Genomic DNA, 20193 nt, shown 5'->3' on the forward strand with positions numbered 1-20193 from the left:
GGACTCCTCATAGTTTTTGTTGATACAGACTAACACAGCTACCCCTCTGATACCGTGACAATAAAGTTACTCCAGGTCCAAGCTTACAGGCGATTACTCCACATGACAAAAATATGCATATTGAAAAGATGTGTATTTAAATGTGGAGCAGAGTACAGAACTCAGATTTCCTCATCTCTCTCCAGAATCTGCTGGAGATCACAAAAGCTGAAATTATTATAGCAAAACTGAAGTTTATGGATGAAAAAGCAATTTAATTTCATTCTCCTATTTTTAGATACCATAAAAATTAGTAGAAGTTACCTGAAAATTGTTTTATATATTTTTTGAATAGGCTAAAACACATTTAGGATATTTCCCTACTCTTGCAAAATTCAAACATTTTCATTTTCAAAAGGTCAAATAATGAATGGCATGGATGGCACTTAACCCTCAAAGAGAAATATGTGCTTTTGCTAAGTTTGAAGAAAATGAGTTTGAGTCTTCAGTTATAAGTAAGCTCTTTACCAATTTGTGTGCAATGAATATGGTTATTCAGACATTAATACGTATGTAGGAGAACTAAATTAAAAATAAATACAAGAGTTTATTCCAGTGATTATAACTTTAAATAACTACACAGAAAACAATACACATCTCTACAAAGGAATGTGGGAACTCTGTATTCACCACCATCCACCCGTCTCCAGGAACAATTTTTGTGAACTAAATAACTGAAATGACCATCAACCAGTCTTTTTATCTGAGATTAGTTTATATGCACCAGCAGGCATTATTGTTAGATTCTCTCAAAACGCATTAAAATAGAGAGTCAAATACTTATGGCAACTCTGGTCCAGGACAAATACAAATTGACTGCTGAAAGGAAATCCTTGGGCTCTGTTGCTAGTACAGATATTACTGAACAAAGAATGTCTGTGTTTGAAAGCACATGTCCACCACTTCAGAATTTCAAGTCAATTACTGGTCTGTACCCTGGTGATTATTCAATCTGGTGGATTATTCAAAATTAGTGGCTCTCATTAACAGCATTTTTGTTTGTTTGTTTTTTTGAGTATCATTCATCAGTATTAAATTTTGCTTTTTCAGAACTGTTGTACAGTTTGGAAAAATTCTGATTTAATTCTTGTATGGATTCCTTCTAGATTGCAAACAATCTCGCTCAGATCTCTCTCAGATTTAGTAGCATAGCATATGTCTGTATATGAAAACAATTATAAGCAATAATTATGCATTTCAAAATCAGAATTGCCAGGGGCATTTCACTGCTTTCACATTACAAAGGTAAAGTAGTGCTCGGCTCCACATCACTCAGCTCTCACAGAACCCACCATGGCCAGTGACACCCAAAGTTGCAATGGTTTAACTAAAAGTGTGACTTAAAAACTGACTTAGTTAAATCAGTGCAAACCTGCGTAGATACTCAACCTGGCTTATTAGTTTAATTTGCACATGTAAATTTATAGATATAAGCTCAACTATTATAACCAGTTTTAAATCAATAGACGTGTCCACACAGCAGTTTGCATAGGTTTAAGACATTTTAAAAATCAGTTTTAGTTAAACTCAGCAGTTGGTGTTTGTAGAGAAGGACACACAGTCTTTGGGACATCTTTTAGAGAGAAGAAATCATAAATCCCTAGCCTTTGCCCAACTGTCCAAACTGCCACCTGATTCTTGCTTCTGCATTTGCTAAAAAGAGACTGCGTGCTCCTGTTTGGAGCACCTAAAAGCAGTTGTCCTCACTTTAAAGCTATACCAATCGTGGTAAAAACAAACAAACAAACAAACGTATTTAGCATAGGGAAAAAAGAATAGAGAAAAATCATACAAAATAAGTGTTAGCAGAATATAAACACAAGCTGACTAATCAGTATGAAAAACATAGCTAAACTGAATGCCTTTGTGACTATTAACTTTTACTGGTAATTGCTCTATTATGATTGAGGAAACAAGCTCCCTATTTCAACAATGACATATATGTATTGTGGTTTTATATTAAAAAAAGAAGAGTGAAAGACTAACATATTTTACCTAAGCTTTAACTCCCCTTTTATTATAATGCTAAGACTTAGAAGGTGGCAACTGACATATATTTTCTTACTAACATTGTTTTTACTCAATTGCACAAGTTCACCAACTGTGAGTGCAGAGCTGTGCATTAATGCCGAGCAGAGGAGTTTTTCTTTTTAAAGAAAGCGTCGAAACTGTTGTTCTGGAAAAGCCAGACAGAACTGCATGAACTCAGCAACAACTATAACAATATAATAAGGTAGATCAGATTTTAGACCTAAAAACTTTGACAGTGTCCTTTTAGTAATAAAAACCAATATTTTCAAACCTGGCTGCTTATGTCAGGAAACCAAAATCCGTATTTCATCACCTAAATAAAACTGGTGTGATTTTCAAAAGGTACTCAGCATTTCCAGCTCACACAGAGTTTAGTGGGATTTAAAGGTGCTCCATATTTCTGAGAATTAATTGGCTTTATTTAGGAGCCACACAATGGATTTGTGAGCTTAAATGTAGGGACCCAGGTTTGAAAATTTTGGTCAAAGTAAATACAATCAAAGATGGCTACTTCAGCATACTTTTGTTTTCAATTTATATTTGAGATATTTTAAAACATTCAGTAAACAAAATATCAAGTACCATTTTAATTCATGGCTTCCCTTTAAAACTTCTTTAAGTGTGAAAGACAACCATTTTCAAAGCTGTGTACCTAAAGATAAGCATCTAAATCACCAACTTTATGCAGACAACAGACAATGTTGACCAAAACATATTAAAATTAAGTTGAAAACAATTCAGTTTAAATATTTTGCATTTGTTTAGTCAGCACAGATGCAACACTGAGTTAAGTGTTAAATTACAAAAATTTGTAAGATTTTACAAATTAATAGAGTCAACTTAATCTGATATTAGTTCCTATAAATTTAGGAAGTCATTTCAGATTTAGTGGGTGGAGAAACCTGAAACTAAAGAACATACCTGAAGCTGCATATCAGCTGCAGCACAAATCTTCTTAGATTCACAGAGTCGTGACACCATGCTTTTTGGCAGTGACTTGAAGAAAGAAAAAAGCCAAAATACATTTAGAACTAAGTACATTGTTTGAGAACATTTAATGTACAGTACTTCTAACTAAGGAAGACAGAGAACATAAAAGTGAAACATATAATGGATTTTTACTGTAATTTTTAAAACAATTATGACTTTTAGAAAACACTTTAGATTGAAAAACTGACAAGGATGAAGACATTCTATTAAATATCAGCAAGTACTAATTTGTCAAACAGAAGGTTTGAACATGCAAATACAGAATGGCAGACTACAACACTGGCACTGCTTTTTAACTAGCAACCTGGGATAACCATTTATTGTCTCATAGATGCATATTTATAAAACAATATTTTACTATCAACATGTACCTATTTAAAATATTATGACTATTATTTCAGACAATAAAACACAGCTGTTGCAGGCAGTGCCCCAGGGTCATCCAGTCTAATCTTCAGTGGCAGATATTAGAGATAAAAAAATCCTTTTGATGTTTGAGCATGTCTAGTACAAATCCATATGGGCCTGATCCAATCTCAAATGAAGTCAATAGGAGTCTATTCATTGTCTTCACTGAGTATTGGTTCAGATCCTACTTATTTATCAACATGAAGATGTTTTGCAAAACTGAACAGTATTCTTGATATTTTTAATAAAACCTAATCTATGCTTCACATTTACATGACTAAAATTTTAAATACTCTCCCATATCCCTTGCAAGACTGATTGATTTTCCCAATATTCAGTTTAGTTTTCCCTTTTGATTTTCCATCTAGATTTCTATAAATACATCCAGAGACTGTTCAATGCCATATCTTTCAAAATACTGGTAGGTGAATGGCTGGCCCTAAATTTCTTGTCAGTCCATCTTTAGGCAGTTCAATAAATCAGTTTTCCCAATAAGCATATTCTTTTTGGATGTATTTTAAAGTATGTTAATCAGGGTTAAAATAACTCCGTTCGTGCCATCATGTTAAACGATATTATGGAGTGGTTCTGCACTGTAATGCAGATGTTTGCTATTACACAGAACTCAAAAGGCATACCTGAATTTTACAGGGTGCTGATGTGTTTAAGAACTAATACATCCAGGTTTACAGATTCTGATCCCATAGCAATATGTTTAGATTCTGTACAAATGATATGACTTCAAGCCAAATGATGTTGATGTTCATAAAATAAAAATACAGAACAATTGCATACCGAATTATACAAAAGTGAGAAAAATGTTAGCAATTAACTCAATGGAATCTGGAAGTTAAAAACAGGTAAGAACTCTCAAGTTGCACAGCCCTTTTTTTTGCAGCCACTTGTCAGGACCGTGTAACATTTCCCCCCCCCAGTAAATGCAGTATAGTCCCGAGAATGGGGTGCAATAGCACTCGCTAGTTTGTCAGTCATAATGTACATAGCAGTTAAATTTAAACCTACAGAATGGGACCAATGGACATTAACTCCGTCCTGCAATACTCTTATTATTTTAATGCTAATTCTTTCCTGAATATAGAAGACCCCTTGTTTAGAAGTATGTAATGATTTTTGGAATAGGAACTTAGCTATATTGCTGGCCTCCAGATCAAGAAAAGGATATTGAGTGTAAAGAGAGAGAAAAAGGCAGTAAGGTTAACAGGCTAATAATGGATTACTTCAACTAATCATATACATACTGGTCTAATAGCACAATGGGCCAAAGGTTAGAGAAGCAATTTCTCAACAGATTAAATGATTGCTTCTCAACTTGGTTTTACATAATGCACAGGCATTAATTCAAGAATTAAAAGTAGCTGAACCACTATGTAATACTGACCTCAAAATAATAATGTTCAACTTCCTAGAGGAGAGGAAGGTACCAAAAACTGACACAGTGATACTAAAATTTGGACAGGAAGATTTCCATAAAATGAAGAGGGGCTAGCCAAAAAGGCCCCAAATTAAAAAGTAAAGGAAGTAAATTGCTTAGATGTGGCATGGATATTACTTAAAACAACAGTGTTAGACGGAATGTGTGCTGCTGAAAAAAAAATGGAACCAGGAAGGCAAAGAGTAGACCATAACTGACTATTTGCACCTGAGATCTCTCAAAATATGGAAATCTGACCTGAAGCCAATAAACAGAAAATAAATAGCATTAGGCAATATGGAAGAGGGAAATTAGACTGTCTTAGATGGACTTTTAAGAGCAAATAGTTAAAGGTTAGTATATGGGAAGCAAGAAGCCTGTGAAAGAATCAGTGGGTCTTCTAGATAATCAGGTGTGAAAGGGAGCAATTAAGGATGATAAAGACATTGCTGAGAAATAAAAGGGACTATCTTTCAAGGCCAGAACAGACCATTGTGATTATCCATTCTGACCTCCTGCCATAGAACTTCCCCCCCAAAATTCCTAGAGCATATCTTTTAGAAAAACATCCTTGCATAAATCTTCATGGCTGAAAATATCAGGGAGATACCAAAAATGAGTAGGTCCAGGGTAGGTAATAAAGATTCTCAGAGACTGGAAAAAGTACTGGAAGAAATTCATAATTTAAAAGCAATAATTTACCTGGCCCAGATGGTACATCCAAGAGTTCTGAAGAAGCTCAAGTATCAAGTAGCTGAGCAGGTAGCAAAGAAAGGTAATTTTTAATTAAAAAAAAAACAGCTACTTTACCAACAGACTGGAAGGTAGCAAACAAATAAATATTAAAAAAAACTTTTGGATGATTTGTGAATTACAGATCAGTAAGCATTACATTGGTACCAGTAAACTGGCAGAACACATTTAAAATAGACCACTACCACATGTGGAAGACGATGATATGATACAGTTTCTGCAAACAAAAATCATGTTTCACTAATCTATTAAAATTCTTTGAATGTGTCAAAGTAGTGGATGAAGGAGAACCAGCTCACAATTTATTTAGATTTTCAAAACGCTTTTATAAGGTCCCTCTCAAGAGGCTACTAAGGAAACCAAGAGTCACAGTGTAAGAGGCAAAGTACTGTCTTGGACCAAAAATTGATCAAGAGACAGGGGAAAAAGTAGGAATAAATGTTAAATTTTCATAATAGACAAAGGTTAATAGCAGGTGCCTCACAGTTCTGTACTAGGTCCATTATTGTTTACTGTATTTATTAATCATCTGGAAAGAGAGGTAAGTATTGACATGGCAAAATTTGCTGATGACAAATTATTTAGGTTACATAATTCTTCCTCTACATTTGCCAGTGCATTTTGTCTTATCTATGTGCATTTTCCCCCCTATCCTGCAAGTACTTCAATGACCATTCATCATGGAAATAAAGGAGCACATAAATGTATGCAAGATGACAGCCGGATGGAAGAAACTTTGTGCCTGATACATGTTTAAGCACATTTTGTTATTAAGCACCAACAACCAACATATATATTTTGGATACAGTAAATAACGAAAAGTTGGATTTTGCAATTTTTTTCTGCATTACAAAATCTGAACACCTAAAATCTTAGCAGCAGTGGATGTATTTATTTTATATATTTATAACTTTTAACAAGTGCTACAGCCAAGATCACTGCTACACTTCAAACCAAATTGGCTCTTTCAGCATAACTGATTTATACAGTTTTATATTTTGGCTGTTTTAAACAACATTAAGATAAATTTAAATATAGCTGCCGCCAGCCAGTATGCCATTTAAAACAGAACAAAAACACCAGAACTTCACTCATAGGCATTTTGGTAAACCACAATCCCACAAACCCTCACTGAAATGGGAAATCCAGGTTTGCAGTTCACAGGAACATAGAGAAGTGAGGTTCTGTGATGGGGACAGACAGTGCAAATGATATCACATTCTCCATGGGCTTTGTAGGACAAACCACCTCACCCCCTACCTTAGCTCACACACTCTCCGCAGCTGTGGAAACAGCTTTAATCCACAACTCACAATTGACTATTTCTCTTCATGACTCTTCCTCCTGAGTCCTCCTGGACAGGAAGAAGCTCATTGCTACCATGCTTCTACACGGGAAGAGTGAATATAGGAACCCTCTCACTATATTGGAAAAGTGAATAGGTGCTCCCATGGCAGGGAAGACTATGGAAAGTCAGCCACTGTTTCCACTCCACTATTCTCTTCTTCTTCATCTGCTCTGATGGGAGTTTCTACTATACTCTCCAGCTCCTTGAGTCCAAGAGCAAGGAGTAAATAGAGATGGGCACTGGTCTCTCTCTGTGCTAACTAAATCTCCCTCCCAAAGGGCCAGAGAGACAGCTCTCCAAAAAGTTGCTGTTGAAGATGTAGAGTTGGGTCACAGCCATAGTCTTTCTGAAAGAACTGCTTGCCCTCATTCAGCCTACCAACTTGCTTTGTACGTACTCTTGTAGCGATATGAGTGCCACAAGAGCAGCAAGACTCTGTTCTTCCACCTGAGACACAGCATCAGCATGAGAAGCAGAGAAGAACAGCTGATAATTTTAAGTAAATTCCATCTGTCTTATGAGTTCAGGGGAAATCATGAAAATTCATGGAGACAAATGACATTCTACAATATGAGGTTTGTGACTAATAGAATATAGTGATTAATTGTATAGTCTAATATCAACTAATAATATCAACACCCAAGGGCTGTGCTGAGAGAATAATTCACAAGCAAGAAGAAAACAGTGGCTAAAATTGGTGTCACAAGTTAGGTTTCACTGGGGGAAATGATGAGGACCTGGGACTCAAAAAATAGAGACTTTGGGCAGCAAAAACAGAGTAACAGAATGAAGCAGCCTATCAAGCCTAGTCTAGTTTGAGAGCCACTGGAAAGAGAGAGATCTGCAGAGACCAGCCAGATGGCATTTTGGACTGGGAAAGCAAGCCAAAGTTTAGATATGCTCCTGCCATGGCTGATTCATCTGCCTCAGGTACCTATCCATGACTGACCAACACACCAGTTCTTGCAGACATCAACAGAAAGCTGTATTTCCCCATACCTTTCTATTTGGTTCTCTCTTCTACTCTGTCTCCTTGCCAAAAGCAGCAATAGCCCCAACAAGCAGCAACTGAGTTAAAGGTCCAGCTACAGAACTATTATTTATCTTACCCCAAAAGAAGGACTCTCTGATAAAACCAGGGACTTTAATATCCACTCTCTGAAAAAAGGACTTTGCTGAGCTTTGGCTAAGATTGTTTTGACTGAATAAACATTCAATTTTTTAGTTTAAAATTTTTTTTCTCGTCTTTTATGTTCAATAAACTAAGACCTTGGCATGAATTTTACAATGCTTGTCATGGTGCCTAAGGAAGCCCAGGTATCTGTGCTCCCAAACCCCAAAACATGTTTAACTGTTTAATATTCTACAGCAACAGAATCATAATAATAATTCTGACAATCTGGGCCCATTTCTTTAATTAGATTAATAAACCACTACCTTTGTAATTCCATCTGCCTATAATACTGGAAATAAATGACAACTCACAAACCGTTGAGACAATGACTTTTTCAAGCCAGCATCCAAAAAGGATGAAGTTGAAAAATGGTTTAGTTTAGACATTCATCACCATCACATTGCTCCACATTTAACAAGAAAACTGGGAACACAAAATAGTACATGTCCACAAGTTGGTCTAATTAACATTCTTGGAGCTTTAACATTTGCATTTCTGTGATTTTAACTGTGCAGTGGAACCTCAATACTAACATGGGTTTCTGGATTGTATTTAATTTCCTAGAGGTTTGGGTTTTTGTGTGTGGGTGTTTTTAAGAAAAAATAATAAGATTGGTATGCATCTTCTTGAAGAGAAAGATACTTACATTGTGGGAACTGGTGGTTCCTCATATTCATGGTGGCACTCCGCCTGTACCAATTGTCCCAGTGCTGGTGGTGGTGCCGGGGGGACAGGGATCTTGTCCGCACTAGTCGCTCCTATTCTGGGCGAGCAATCCCTGGCACTACCAACGTGGGCTCTCATACCATCTTTTTAGAGGAGTTTTTATTCTTGACCTTTGGTGCCAATAACTTGGTGCCCATGCCCATTGGCCTGTCAACAGTACCATTTACTGTTGGTTTCCATGAGTGCCAGACTGAGATGGCCTCAATGCCAGTGGTGCCGAAGATACTGAGCTAGATGATGATCACTTGCGGCTATCTCGGGGCTCACTATGGGGCTTCCCGCTGTCTTCTTGGATGATTTGTGAGAGGAATCGGTAGCCTGCTTTTTGGACCTGCAGCCGTTAGATGTAGAAGGCTGTGGGGAAGACTCACATCTACCGTTCAACTGGGATTGGAGAGCTGCCTCCATGAAGATAATCTTCTGGAGGAGCTCTTTGTCTTTGTGGGATCTTGGCCAGAGTTGTTGGCAAAGACCACACTTCTGCTGTATGTGGCCTTCCCCGAGGCAGTGAATGCAGTGAGAGTGCTTACCAGAGATCGGAATTGGCTCTTTACAAGTGAGGCACTTATTGAAGCCTGGCGAACCCAGCATACGCCATTGGGGAGAAGGGTCCCCGGCGAGAGAAAAGCAGGATGAGAAAATAAAGTCCTTTTTTTTTAATTTTAGGACAAAATAAATTAAGGGCAAAAACTACAATTTGGAGACTAACTGACTATAGGTGTATAGATTAAGATGACAGTCTTAACAGACTGCTAATGGCTCTGTCTCTAGCCAGGGGCAGTTGAGAAGGAACTGAGGAGGGTCAGCCTGCATGCACTGGCTAGTTTTGTAGTGTAACATAAGGAGAGACAACAGATGTGCGGGCCCAACAGACACTGCTACCATAGGGATGCTAGTCGAAGAAGGTGGCATAGTTCAGATGGTCTGAACAGAGAAGGAGGGAATCACCCTGAGACTGTAGTCCTAGAGCTCCTTGAGACAGCGTATGTTGCATTTTTTTGTTTGCTTGGGAGGTGAACAGATCCCAGGTGGGGGTCTCCCACTGAGCAGAGATGTTGTTCACTACTGAATCATGCAACACCCACTCGTGATCAATGGCAAAATGCCTGCTGAGATATCTGCCACGACATTCTGACTTCTTGGCAAGTAAGCTGCCAACAGGATGATTCGATTTCTGATACAGCAATTCCATGGGGCGACTGTTTCTACACACGGGCTGGATCTTGCCCCTTCCTGTTTGTTGATGTAAAAGACAGTTGTCATGTTGTCTGACATTATGAGGACATGATAGAACTGGATAAATTGCAGAAGAGCCTTGCAAGCATCTCAGACTTCCCAAAGTTCCAGAAGATTGATGTGCATCCTGGCCTCTTGGGGTGCGAGAGTGCTCCGTGCCATATGGTTGTTCTTGTGGGCTCCTCAGCTTAAGAAGGAGATATCTGATGATTGTTTTGTCTGGTGAGTGAAATAGGAAGGGAATGGGCACACATACTTGATGGGGATCCATCCACCATATTAGAGATAACGTTACTCTGGAAGGAATCATTACTATGGTATTCACGCTGTGTTTGATTATGGAATACACCATTTGGAGCCATGCCAATAGGCAATGCAGATGGAATCTGGAGAATGATATAACGTAAGTGCAGGAAGCCATGTGTCCCAGACTTAAAGATAAATTCTAACTAGAGTTTAAGGACTGTGCACAACCTGGTCTATCAGGTCATTCATAAAACAAAACCTGTCTCTTGGTAGATAAACACTTGCCATGACTGAATTCAAGGTTGCCCCTTTAAAAGCTATGGTCTGTGTTGGAGTGAGGATAGACTTTTCCAAGTTTACACTGACTCCTAGAGAAGACAGGAGTTAAAGCATTAATGAGATTGACATATAGGCCTCTTGACCTGTGTTGGCTACCAGAAGCCCATCGTCAAGGTAAGGGAAGATGGTGAAGCCATTCCATCTGAAATGAGCTCCCACTACCAGGAAGACTTTGGTAAAGAGGGAGACTTAGAGGGTGACCTGCTTATGTGCTTATAAGAACCTCCCCTGCCTTCTCACTGAGACCCTAACTGAGTGTCTATAGGAAAGGATTCCCTTGCACAGAGTCAGACTTCGCAGCAGGAGACACACTCTGTGTTGATTCAGGTCAACGTACAGGTCCCACAGTCTGGGTCAGACTGCAGCCGCATGGCTTTCTCCATAAGGTACCTTCTAAGCTAGAATTCCCGTGCCTCACCAGTACAGCTAAGGAAAGAGAGGCAGATTTTTCACTTAGCCACGAGGAGTGCTGCCCCCAGGCAACACAGGCAGTGTTTATGGTCTTCGTTGACCGAGAAACAACAAGGTCAGGACACAAATTTTCGAAGCCCAGAATTCTGGGCATAGTCCAATACTCACAGCTGGATAAGGGGGAGGGGGTTCCAGAGGTGGGGAAATCTATCTAACTAGAAAAAACTATATACAAAGGCAGTAAGGCCAATTTTGAAATATTTACAGATCAAAGAATAACTATGAGGAAGCAGCAGCTCCATACACTGGAGGTTCTGACCCAGGCAATGTGGCGATAAGAAGGAACTGGAGAGGTGGTTGGTCCACTCCGCCCTTTATGTCCTTGGTTTGAGGCATAAAGAGGTTATGGCACATATGCAAACCAATGGATGCTGCTTGCAAGAATTTTCCGACTCGGGATGCATGCGGACCCACAGTGGAAAACACACAGGGACCAGCACTCAAAGAACTATTACTTTGGGGCTGGCTAGCTTATTGGACTCAGTTTTGATAATTTTGCAGTGAAAATTGCAAGTTCCTTTAAACCCATCAGTGTTCACTTGTGAACAAATCCCAAACCATAGATGATAAAGGGAGTCTTTTCATGACTTCAGTGGATTTTGGATTAGTCCTTTATCCAGCTGCACACATGTGCATAATACTTATGTATCTTTAAGAGTGTTCCTATAGAGTAATTTTTCTGCTGTATATATTCACTTAATTTTCAAATGTTCATATGTTTTAAAAATCAAAACCAACTGCTTTCCATAAAACAAGCCACGAACCAATCCTCAGCAAAGACTGAGAGCCCAGGACCGTATCCTACTACAACTGACTTTATAGGGAGCAGCAGGCCACAGTCAGAGTCCCTTTATTCATAAGAGTCAAATTAATGAGATGCCTAGTTTGCGTAAGAAACAGAATTTGGTGCTATTGCCTATGCCAAATTTCACACTTCAGCTATTTGTGCCATAGCCATTTTTTTCAAGAGTGTGCTTAGAATAATTTTCATAATGGATACAGTGGATTTTGTTTTCATGCTCACAAAATGCAACCAGCTTAAGAGAATTTTACTCAAATTTTCCACACAAAAAATCACCTCCAGGAAGAGACCAACCATGGAAAATTGAAGCCCCAAAGGTCAATTTTCTGTGAAGTTATAAGTGTGTGAAACCAGGGGTTTATTACAGAATCTACTTAGCAAGCTTAAATAAAGCAGTTGCTGCTGATGACTGCTATAGTAATAAATAGGCATTTTTCCTAATTTCTACAATTTATTCATATGTGAATCCGAGACACTGAAATCTTTTACATCAGCTTTCTCAATGTCTGAAGACTGACTAAAGAAAGGAAAAGCAGATTTATCTTGATTCTACATAGTGGTTTATAAATATTATCTAAATTTTAAAAATGAACAATAAAAAACAGCAGTTCAAAACCTCGCGTGCCATAGAGTACCTCCAGGCTCCATTCCTAATCTTACAGCCTAATCCAGTCTTGTCTCCCTGCAAAACTGAATTTCTACATTAACATTCACTAAGTTCCATTGCTCCTTGGCACACAATAATTCTGTGCCATTGCAACAAAACATGGTTTAGATTTAAACCATTTTGAAGACACAAAGCAATAAATGATGTTCCACAAATCTCTTTCAGATGTTTTTCCCTGAAGATCAAAACTGCTCATGCTCTGAATCCATATGCAATCAGATCACTTCAGAATACTTAAGCAACACTACACTTAAACTTTCCAGAGAATGCTAGAAAGTAATCAGTTTTCAATATTTATTTCAATGACATGTTATATGGGTTAAAACATGCCAAATGATGAACACTCTGGTGCTGAGCACCCTTAACTCCTACTAACTTCAACAGGACTTGTTGGTGTGCAACACCTTACAGGATTGAGTGTCTCATATGAAGCCAGATATTTACCACTTTGTTAAGGCATGTAATACTATTGAGTGCTATGGGAACCCCCTGTAAACAGCATTAGACAGTGCAGTTCCCAAGGCAAAAACGGAGAGAGAGCTAGCCTCACCAATAATTTTAATTTTAATAGATACTATACAAGCAATTTTATCTAACTACACGAAGTTACTAGAAGTAGACAGCAAAATATTTCCAATTACTCTCATACTACTGAAATATAATCCTGAATGTTTATAACTTTATAGATGTCTGTTGAAAGTTTCTCTTGCTATGTAATACTCTCCTGCTTTGAGGAATTAATTGCAGATCACCACTGTGGATGCAACACACTGCAATGCTTGAGTACACTGGAGCTTGGCTAATAAAGCATCTGAAACAGATTTCTGTTATATCGTTCACTTGCTTAGTATCTCTGAAATGGCTTAACAAATATAAACTGTGTTTTGTTACCATGCATGAACAGCTAGCCAGCTATGGTCACTCTGTCCCACTCAGTGCTTTCTTCTAATTTCTTCTGTTTACGGTGAAGGGATCCTTGCCTGAGTCTGACAGAGAATCACTTTATGTCAAAAAAAAAAATAAAAATAAAATAAAATAAAAAAAAAAGAGTGAGCTTTAATGTAGGAATCCAGAGATTCTGTAGGCATGCTGTAATGTGAAAATGTTGTGTGTGGTAACATAGTGAAAACATGTATTTATCAATATAAATGTGCCAAAACTTTTGTACTGTTTAGATTGTACTTATCCGGATTCATAAATCTCTAAGGAAGAATGAGATAGGAGTAAATTCAACAAGTTTATTTTGAACCAAATGAGTACTCCTAATTTTGCACTTAGTTACCAAGGTTGACAACTAAATCTTTGCTGTTGGAAAAATTATTAAAAGACTGTTAATAAGTAGTTAACATATTACATAGGTAGGCTTGTTGCACTAACATTTTACTTTAAAAACATTTAGGGACTGATCCAAAGTCCACTCTTTCCACGGACTTCAATGGGTTTTGGATCAGACTGTTAAGAAGGTACTTGTCTTGTGTGATCTGGCAAATTTCCAAATGCCTCATGAGGTGACAGCTCTTCACCCACTGAAGTCTGTGGAACTGAAGAGCACGCTTTAGTTGATTAACAGAATACGTACAATTTAAGAGATGTAATGTTTCAAGATCAATTATTGTATTTAGGGTAACTTTCAAGTGGAAATGCATTCATGTAGTGGGCTTACTAAGAAATCATTAGATACTGAATTGAAAGGACCTTACTATATTTTGGTTTGGTCAACAGAATAATTATTCCTAATAAATCCCTAAAATGACCCCCTTCTACTACTACTAATTTTCACCATGAAATTGAGTGTACTTTTCTTATGCTACCATTCTGTAGGTCACATGCCCAAGTTTTCCAACATTATCTAAAGTAAAAGAGGCAAAATGACCAGAAACAAACATATAAAATGTTATGTTCTCAAAACATAACTGCAAAGATAAAACACTCCAAGGTATAGTACTTTTCATAGAACTGCTGGTTCCATACACTACGGCCCCGGTAAAAAGAATTAGGCAAAATGAAGAAAATTCCCAGAACAGCAGTGAAATTATTAAGGGATTTAATTAGAGACAAGACTAAAAGAATTGTATACATACAGATTATTATTACTATTTGTATTTCCGCGGCTCCTCGAAGCCCCAACCCAGGATAAGGGCCCCACTATATTAGGCACTGAACATTGAAATTAACAACAAAAACAAAAAATATTCCTGCCTCAGAGAGTTCACAGTCAAGTAATATTACAAGACACAACAGAAGGAAGAAACAGGTAAAACAGGTGGGGAAGCGGGGAGGAGAGAGAGATGTGAGGACAAGATGACAACAAAATGAGGAAGCTTTGCATATAAACTGGTAGTCTCATGTCGCCATCAGCCTAGCCACTCTCAGATGGCAGGATTGTATAGGTAAATCTTAAGAAGGGATGTGAAAGAGGACAAGGATTTTATGGACATTAGCAGTTTTTCCCTCAAGTATGGGGAAAGGTGGGAGAAAGCGCGAAGGTGCTTGAGTCAGAAGTGCAGGCTGAGAACACTGAATAAGGGTCAGATTTTCAGATAAGTCTCAATTAAGCCTCAATTTTTGCAGGCACAATGTTGCACCTGCTATATACTGCATATGCAAATACCATAGTTACATGACTAGCTACCCAGTTTGTGGGTGCAGACAGTCAGATAGCTACTAGAATTTGTGCCTGCAGGAGCAACTGCAAAAACGGAGCTTGCTTCTAAAAATCTGAACCCAGGGAAAATCTGAGCACTGTCTGTAAGCCCTTGTAAAGTGTAAACACAAACGAGGGAAGGAATTGGATAGAGTGGTACAAGGCCATACAGCCAGGATTACTGGGATATAACTAAGAAAAGGCACACTTAAGTTACGTTTCTGGGGGGGCTGAGGGGGGCGGGGTGTCTCTTAGGTGAAGCAGTGCAACCTCAATAACTTGAAGTGTTTAAAACTAGTTAAAGCACTACAGTATCCTATCCAATCCTGCTCTGGAAGCAGAAATGCCCCATACTGTTGACTCCCCATTATTTTCCATGATTTTGTGACAATATGATTTAACATTGTATAAAGTCTGAGCAAAAATAATATTAAAGACACTGAATTTCTAACTTTGGTATTAATATTACATGCTGTTTTTCACATTGTTTGGTTCACAGAGTAGCTTACTTATTGTACTTTTATACATGGTGTGCTTCTTATTGTGGGGAATGTAAACAATTCTTTTCTCAATCATTAGATATAAATTAAAATATAATGTAAGGTTAATGTTACCTAGAATTTATTATTGTTTTAATACTTCTTTATAAATGACAACTGAAAAAGTTAATTCATTTAACAAATCTGCTTATAATATTTTAAATAGTTTGTATGTTCATTTTTCCTACCTGGCCAGTCTGATAATGCCTTGCAAACTGATTAACCACTCGATAGTCACTTGCAAAATACTCCATCAGGATAGAGGGAACTTCAGCAAAATCAGTAGGACATCTGGTCCCTAAGGGAGTAAAAGATTGAGAATATGAGTATACAGCTATTTATATTAGCACACAATTCTATCTTTCCAAGAGCTTGTTAGCATTTAGTTTGGACTTCTAGTGAACTGTAATATTCTTTCATTCCTTAAGTCAATATTTTATTTCTATACCATTACTGTACATATTGGCAGAAAAATTCCATTATTATCCTACATATTTGACTATAAATCACAAAGTAAAAAAACATCTGAACAGCTGGGTGAGGCACTTTATAAAAATGTGGACTACACCTTGCTAAAGTAAACCAAGCTGCAGCCAATCTGGCCCTACATAAAACACCAAATCTTCTGAATTGTCCTAAACCTAAATCCAGTCACAATGTAAATCAAACTCTGCATTAATCCCACTCACAATCATTATTCTTATCTCCCCATCTGTTTGCTGAGCTCATGTATCTCTGTTTTATATTAGCCTTTCTTTACAATGCAATTATCAGGTGAAAGCATTTTTGCAGGTTCAAAACATGTTCTAAATAAATTTGAGGAAGTAATTATTTGCAGTCACAAAAAGGTGTTTTAAAAAGCACAACCCCCAGATCCTCTCCTTCTTCCCCTGATCACCTTCACTCTAGCTCTGTGTTATCAGCACTGTACAGCAACACTGAGAGGTACTAGAAAAAATGAGACATCATTGAACCAAAGCTGTATATATAGCTGTAACATAAATGTGAGTCAGGAATAGCAAGTGCTCAGTTATTTTATTTCCTTCCTGACCCCAATGTTAAGCTATCTCCTTCCCTGAAGAAAAAACCTCTTTAAGCAAATATCAATTCCAACCTCAAACTTCACTGCGTGTGTATTAGGACATGTCTACATTCCAGTAAAAAACCATGGAGCTGAGTCACAGGGCTCAGGTCAGCTCGTGGGGCTTGGTCTGCGGGGCTAAAAATTGAAGAGCAGATATTTGGGCTCAGGCTGGAGCCCAGGCCCTGGAATGTGACTAGGGAAGGAGGTCTCAGAGCCTGGGCTTGAGACCGAGTGGGAACATCTACACTGCAAGTTTTAGCCCCACAAGCTCAAGTCAGCTGACACAGCCACATAAAAGAACTTTCTGGACTGTTTGCAAATATTAAAAGCAGCATATAATGTGCCAACCAGCTTGGACAAAACCAGGACTCCGACCTCTTTGCCAAAGATGAGAGCAGGGCCATACAGCTTGTCAGCTGCCATCCAGTACACTGATGCTGAGTGTCACGATTTGAAAAGGACTGACAATGAAAAAGGAGCTCTCTTTTTTTCTCATGTGCACTATCCCCTTTTGTGTATGTCTGGTGATATGTGACTTGATAGGCAGTGTGTTCATTCACGTTCATTTGTTTGTGATAAGAGGACCCACTAAATTCCACGTTGATAAATTCCACCAATTGGTTTTGTTTACCAACTAACAAAATGTACAGCCTGGTTTCAGAATTTCCATATTGCAAGTGCATTCTTTTTTTTTTTTTAAACCCTTTTGATGCTAGTTTTTTCACAATAAATTTTCAAAAATCATTTACAACCCAGGATCATTGTACTTTTATGCTGAGTGCAAGCTGAACTCAATTTACTTTCAATCAACCCATTATTCTATTAGTACAAACGGAACTGGTTGAAAGGGGAGCTTGCAGGGCACTGGGCAACAGCACTAGAAAGCATCAAAGGGACAGCAAGAAAGAGTTTGTTGGATTCCTTAGCAGGAAAGGGGACCAATTTCACTTTTTGTATTTGGGAATCTGAAAATCAAACTAATATTGGGAGGCTGGAGGGATTCTCATGGCATCCCAGAATAAGTAGACTTGCAACAAACTGATATGAAAAAGGAAAAGGAAAATTTGAGGTCAAGGATTACTCTAAATTTCTATCCTTCAGAGCACTGTTAAGCTTTGAATTAAGGAAAGTGATAACTGAATCAGAAAAATAGAACAGTCCTTGTCTTAACTTTGAAGGAAAAGCTCCTTTCATCCTTGTTCATAGTTAAGGGGGGAGTAAAGTGAGATCGTCCAACAGCTACATTTTTCCCCATCATCTTCAAAGGGTACATCATGACAATCCTCCCTCTGGGCAAAAGCTTTATAGATGTCCCTTTGAAGCCAGTCAACATCACTCTGTGCATTAGTCACTGGGGTCTCTAGAGACAAACAAGAGGTGTTCTTCCCCTACCCATGATCCCATCCCAAGGACTGAGCACGCTGCTTTTCAATCTCCAATCTTTCCAGCCAAGCAGCCAGGCATCTGAATTGTGATACTTTGCATGATGCTGCATTATACTTTTGAAGTGCAACCTGGAAGTAAGTTATACTTTTCCTATGTGCTAACAGAGTCAAGACAGTAAATTGGTGAACAGAGATCATAAAAAGAAAAGGAGTACTTGTGGCACCTTAGAGACTAACAAATTTATTTGAGCATAAGCTTTCATGAGCTACAGCTCACTTCATTGGATGTAGCTCACAAAAGCTTATGCTCAAATAAATTTGTTAGTCTCTAAGGTGCCACAAGTACTCCTTTTCTTTTTGCCAATACAGACTAACACGGCTGCTACTCTGAAAAGAGATCATAAATTGAATCAACAGGTGTGGAAGGTTAATTGGAAATGTGACTTCACAGGCTTGTCACTGAAACCTGCACTATGATATAAAGATCTCTAATACCCTAATAAAATTATACAATATTTTGAAAGATTAAGAAATACATAAACCCTGCAGATGGACATACTCCATAGCTGCACACTTAATTTTAAAATGCAATTTGAAGAACTAAGCTAAACTAAACTAAGCTACCTACCTACCGGTTTACCAGATTCAAGATACTAGTTATTTAAATACATACTCCCTACTTCAGGAAATTAACAAGTGCAAATTATTCATTCAAACATTTAAAAATAACAAAAATCACTATTCCTGATGTCTTACCAGTGACATGTTGGTACCGAGTTCGTCCCAGCATGGAATGCATAGCATGTCCCATTTCATGGAATAGATTCTCCATCATGCCAGGGGTTAGTAAAGTGGGTGAACTCCTAGTCGAATGGGGCAGACTCAGCATAACAACAACAACAGGGAGCTGGTATTCTCCATCTTCCCTTAACCTGCCTCCACGAATTGTAAAGTGACAGTCCTTTGAAGATAAAATAACCACTCAGAAAAAGCCATGCTATATAGATACTGTTGTCATATTAACAGTATTAAATAAATGCTGAATGTCTTAACATTAAGAGTCCTATTCTGCTCTCAGTTACACCAATGCAATCCCATTAACTTCAATAGAGTTGCTTCAATGTAACATAGCAGGATTTGAGCCAGTCTTCATTATATTTTCCCATCCCTCTTTACTTTTTTTTTACTTGAGATTATAATAATATAAAAAGATTAGTTTATTTCATAAAGATAAAAACAAAATATTGCAATAGCTTTAACATCTTGAACAAAATTTTATTTTCTAAAAGCAGCATGTTTAAGTTTAAGCCATCTAAAGAGTAAATATCCAAAAGGTTAAAATTCCCACCTTTCCCAGAAAGATTTAGTTTGTCACATCAGAACTTTGCTGACCTATAAATACTATATATCATATACAGTCTCTCTCCATTAATTGGCAGAGTTTGTGAGGAGACATTCTTTTATAAAATAAATTGCAGAACATGTTACAAAGTGTTAGCAAAAATAATAAAAACCAAACCACACTTGACAAAATAAGTAATAACGCTGTTTCACAGTGTTTGCTTACTCACAAATTCATAAAATTCAGTCATTTGCAAAACATTTCTCAGTCATTAATGCCAATTAATGAGGTTCTGTTTTATTCTGTTTTGTAGTTTATACACTGGCACCACGGTGGTAGTCAGCATGTCTAAAAATTGTAGACAGCTTCACCTATTTAACATGAGGTTTGGGAAATGATCCAGGTGACATTCTGGACTTTTGCCTTGGTACAGAGAGTATTTGATTTCAGATATTGGTTGTTGATAAGCAGCAGGTAGATAATAAGAAAGCACTAGCTCTCAAAACATTGCTTATTTTAGGGTTTTCATAGTGCCTG

The 20193-nt window shown here is 37.7% G+C and overlaps 1 protein-coding gene across 3 annotated transcripts in view; it reads right to left on the reverse strand.

Moving 5' to 3' along the window:
* The window catches only part of LOC119846367 (mitochondrial intermediate peptidase), a 126375-nt gene that overhangs the window by 57385 nt on the left and 48797 nt on the right, over window positions 1-20193 (reverse strand). For all 3 annotated transcript variants that reach the window (XR_006277625.1, XM_038379943.2, XM_043504305.1), the window contains exons 13-15: window positions 19071-19275; window positions 16034-16143; window positions 2992-3066 (exon numbers count right to left, since the gene is read on the reverse strand). Coding sequence is in view for 2 of the 3 variants with exons in the window: in XM_038379943.2 (XP_038235871.1) it covers window positions 2992-3066; window positions 16034-16143; window positions 19071-19275 (390 nt within the window). In the remaining variant the exon portion in view is untranslated. The remainder of the gene's footprint in view (window positions 1-2991; window positions 3067-16033; window positions 16144-19070; window positions 19276-20193) is intronic.

Source organism: Dermochelys coriacea, chromosome 1, assembly GCF_009764565.3.
Source record: "Dermochelys coriacea isolate rDerCor1 chromosome 1, rDerCor1.pri.v4, whole genome shotgun sequence".
NCBI classification, from domain to species: domain Eukaryota; kingdom Metazoa; phylum Chordata; order Testudines; family Dermochelyidae; genus Dermochelys; species Dermochelys coriacea.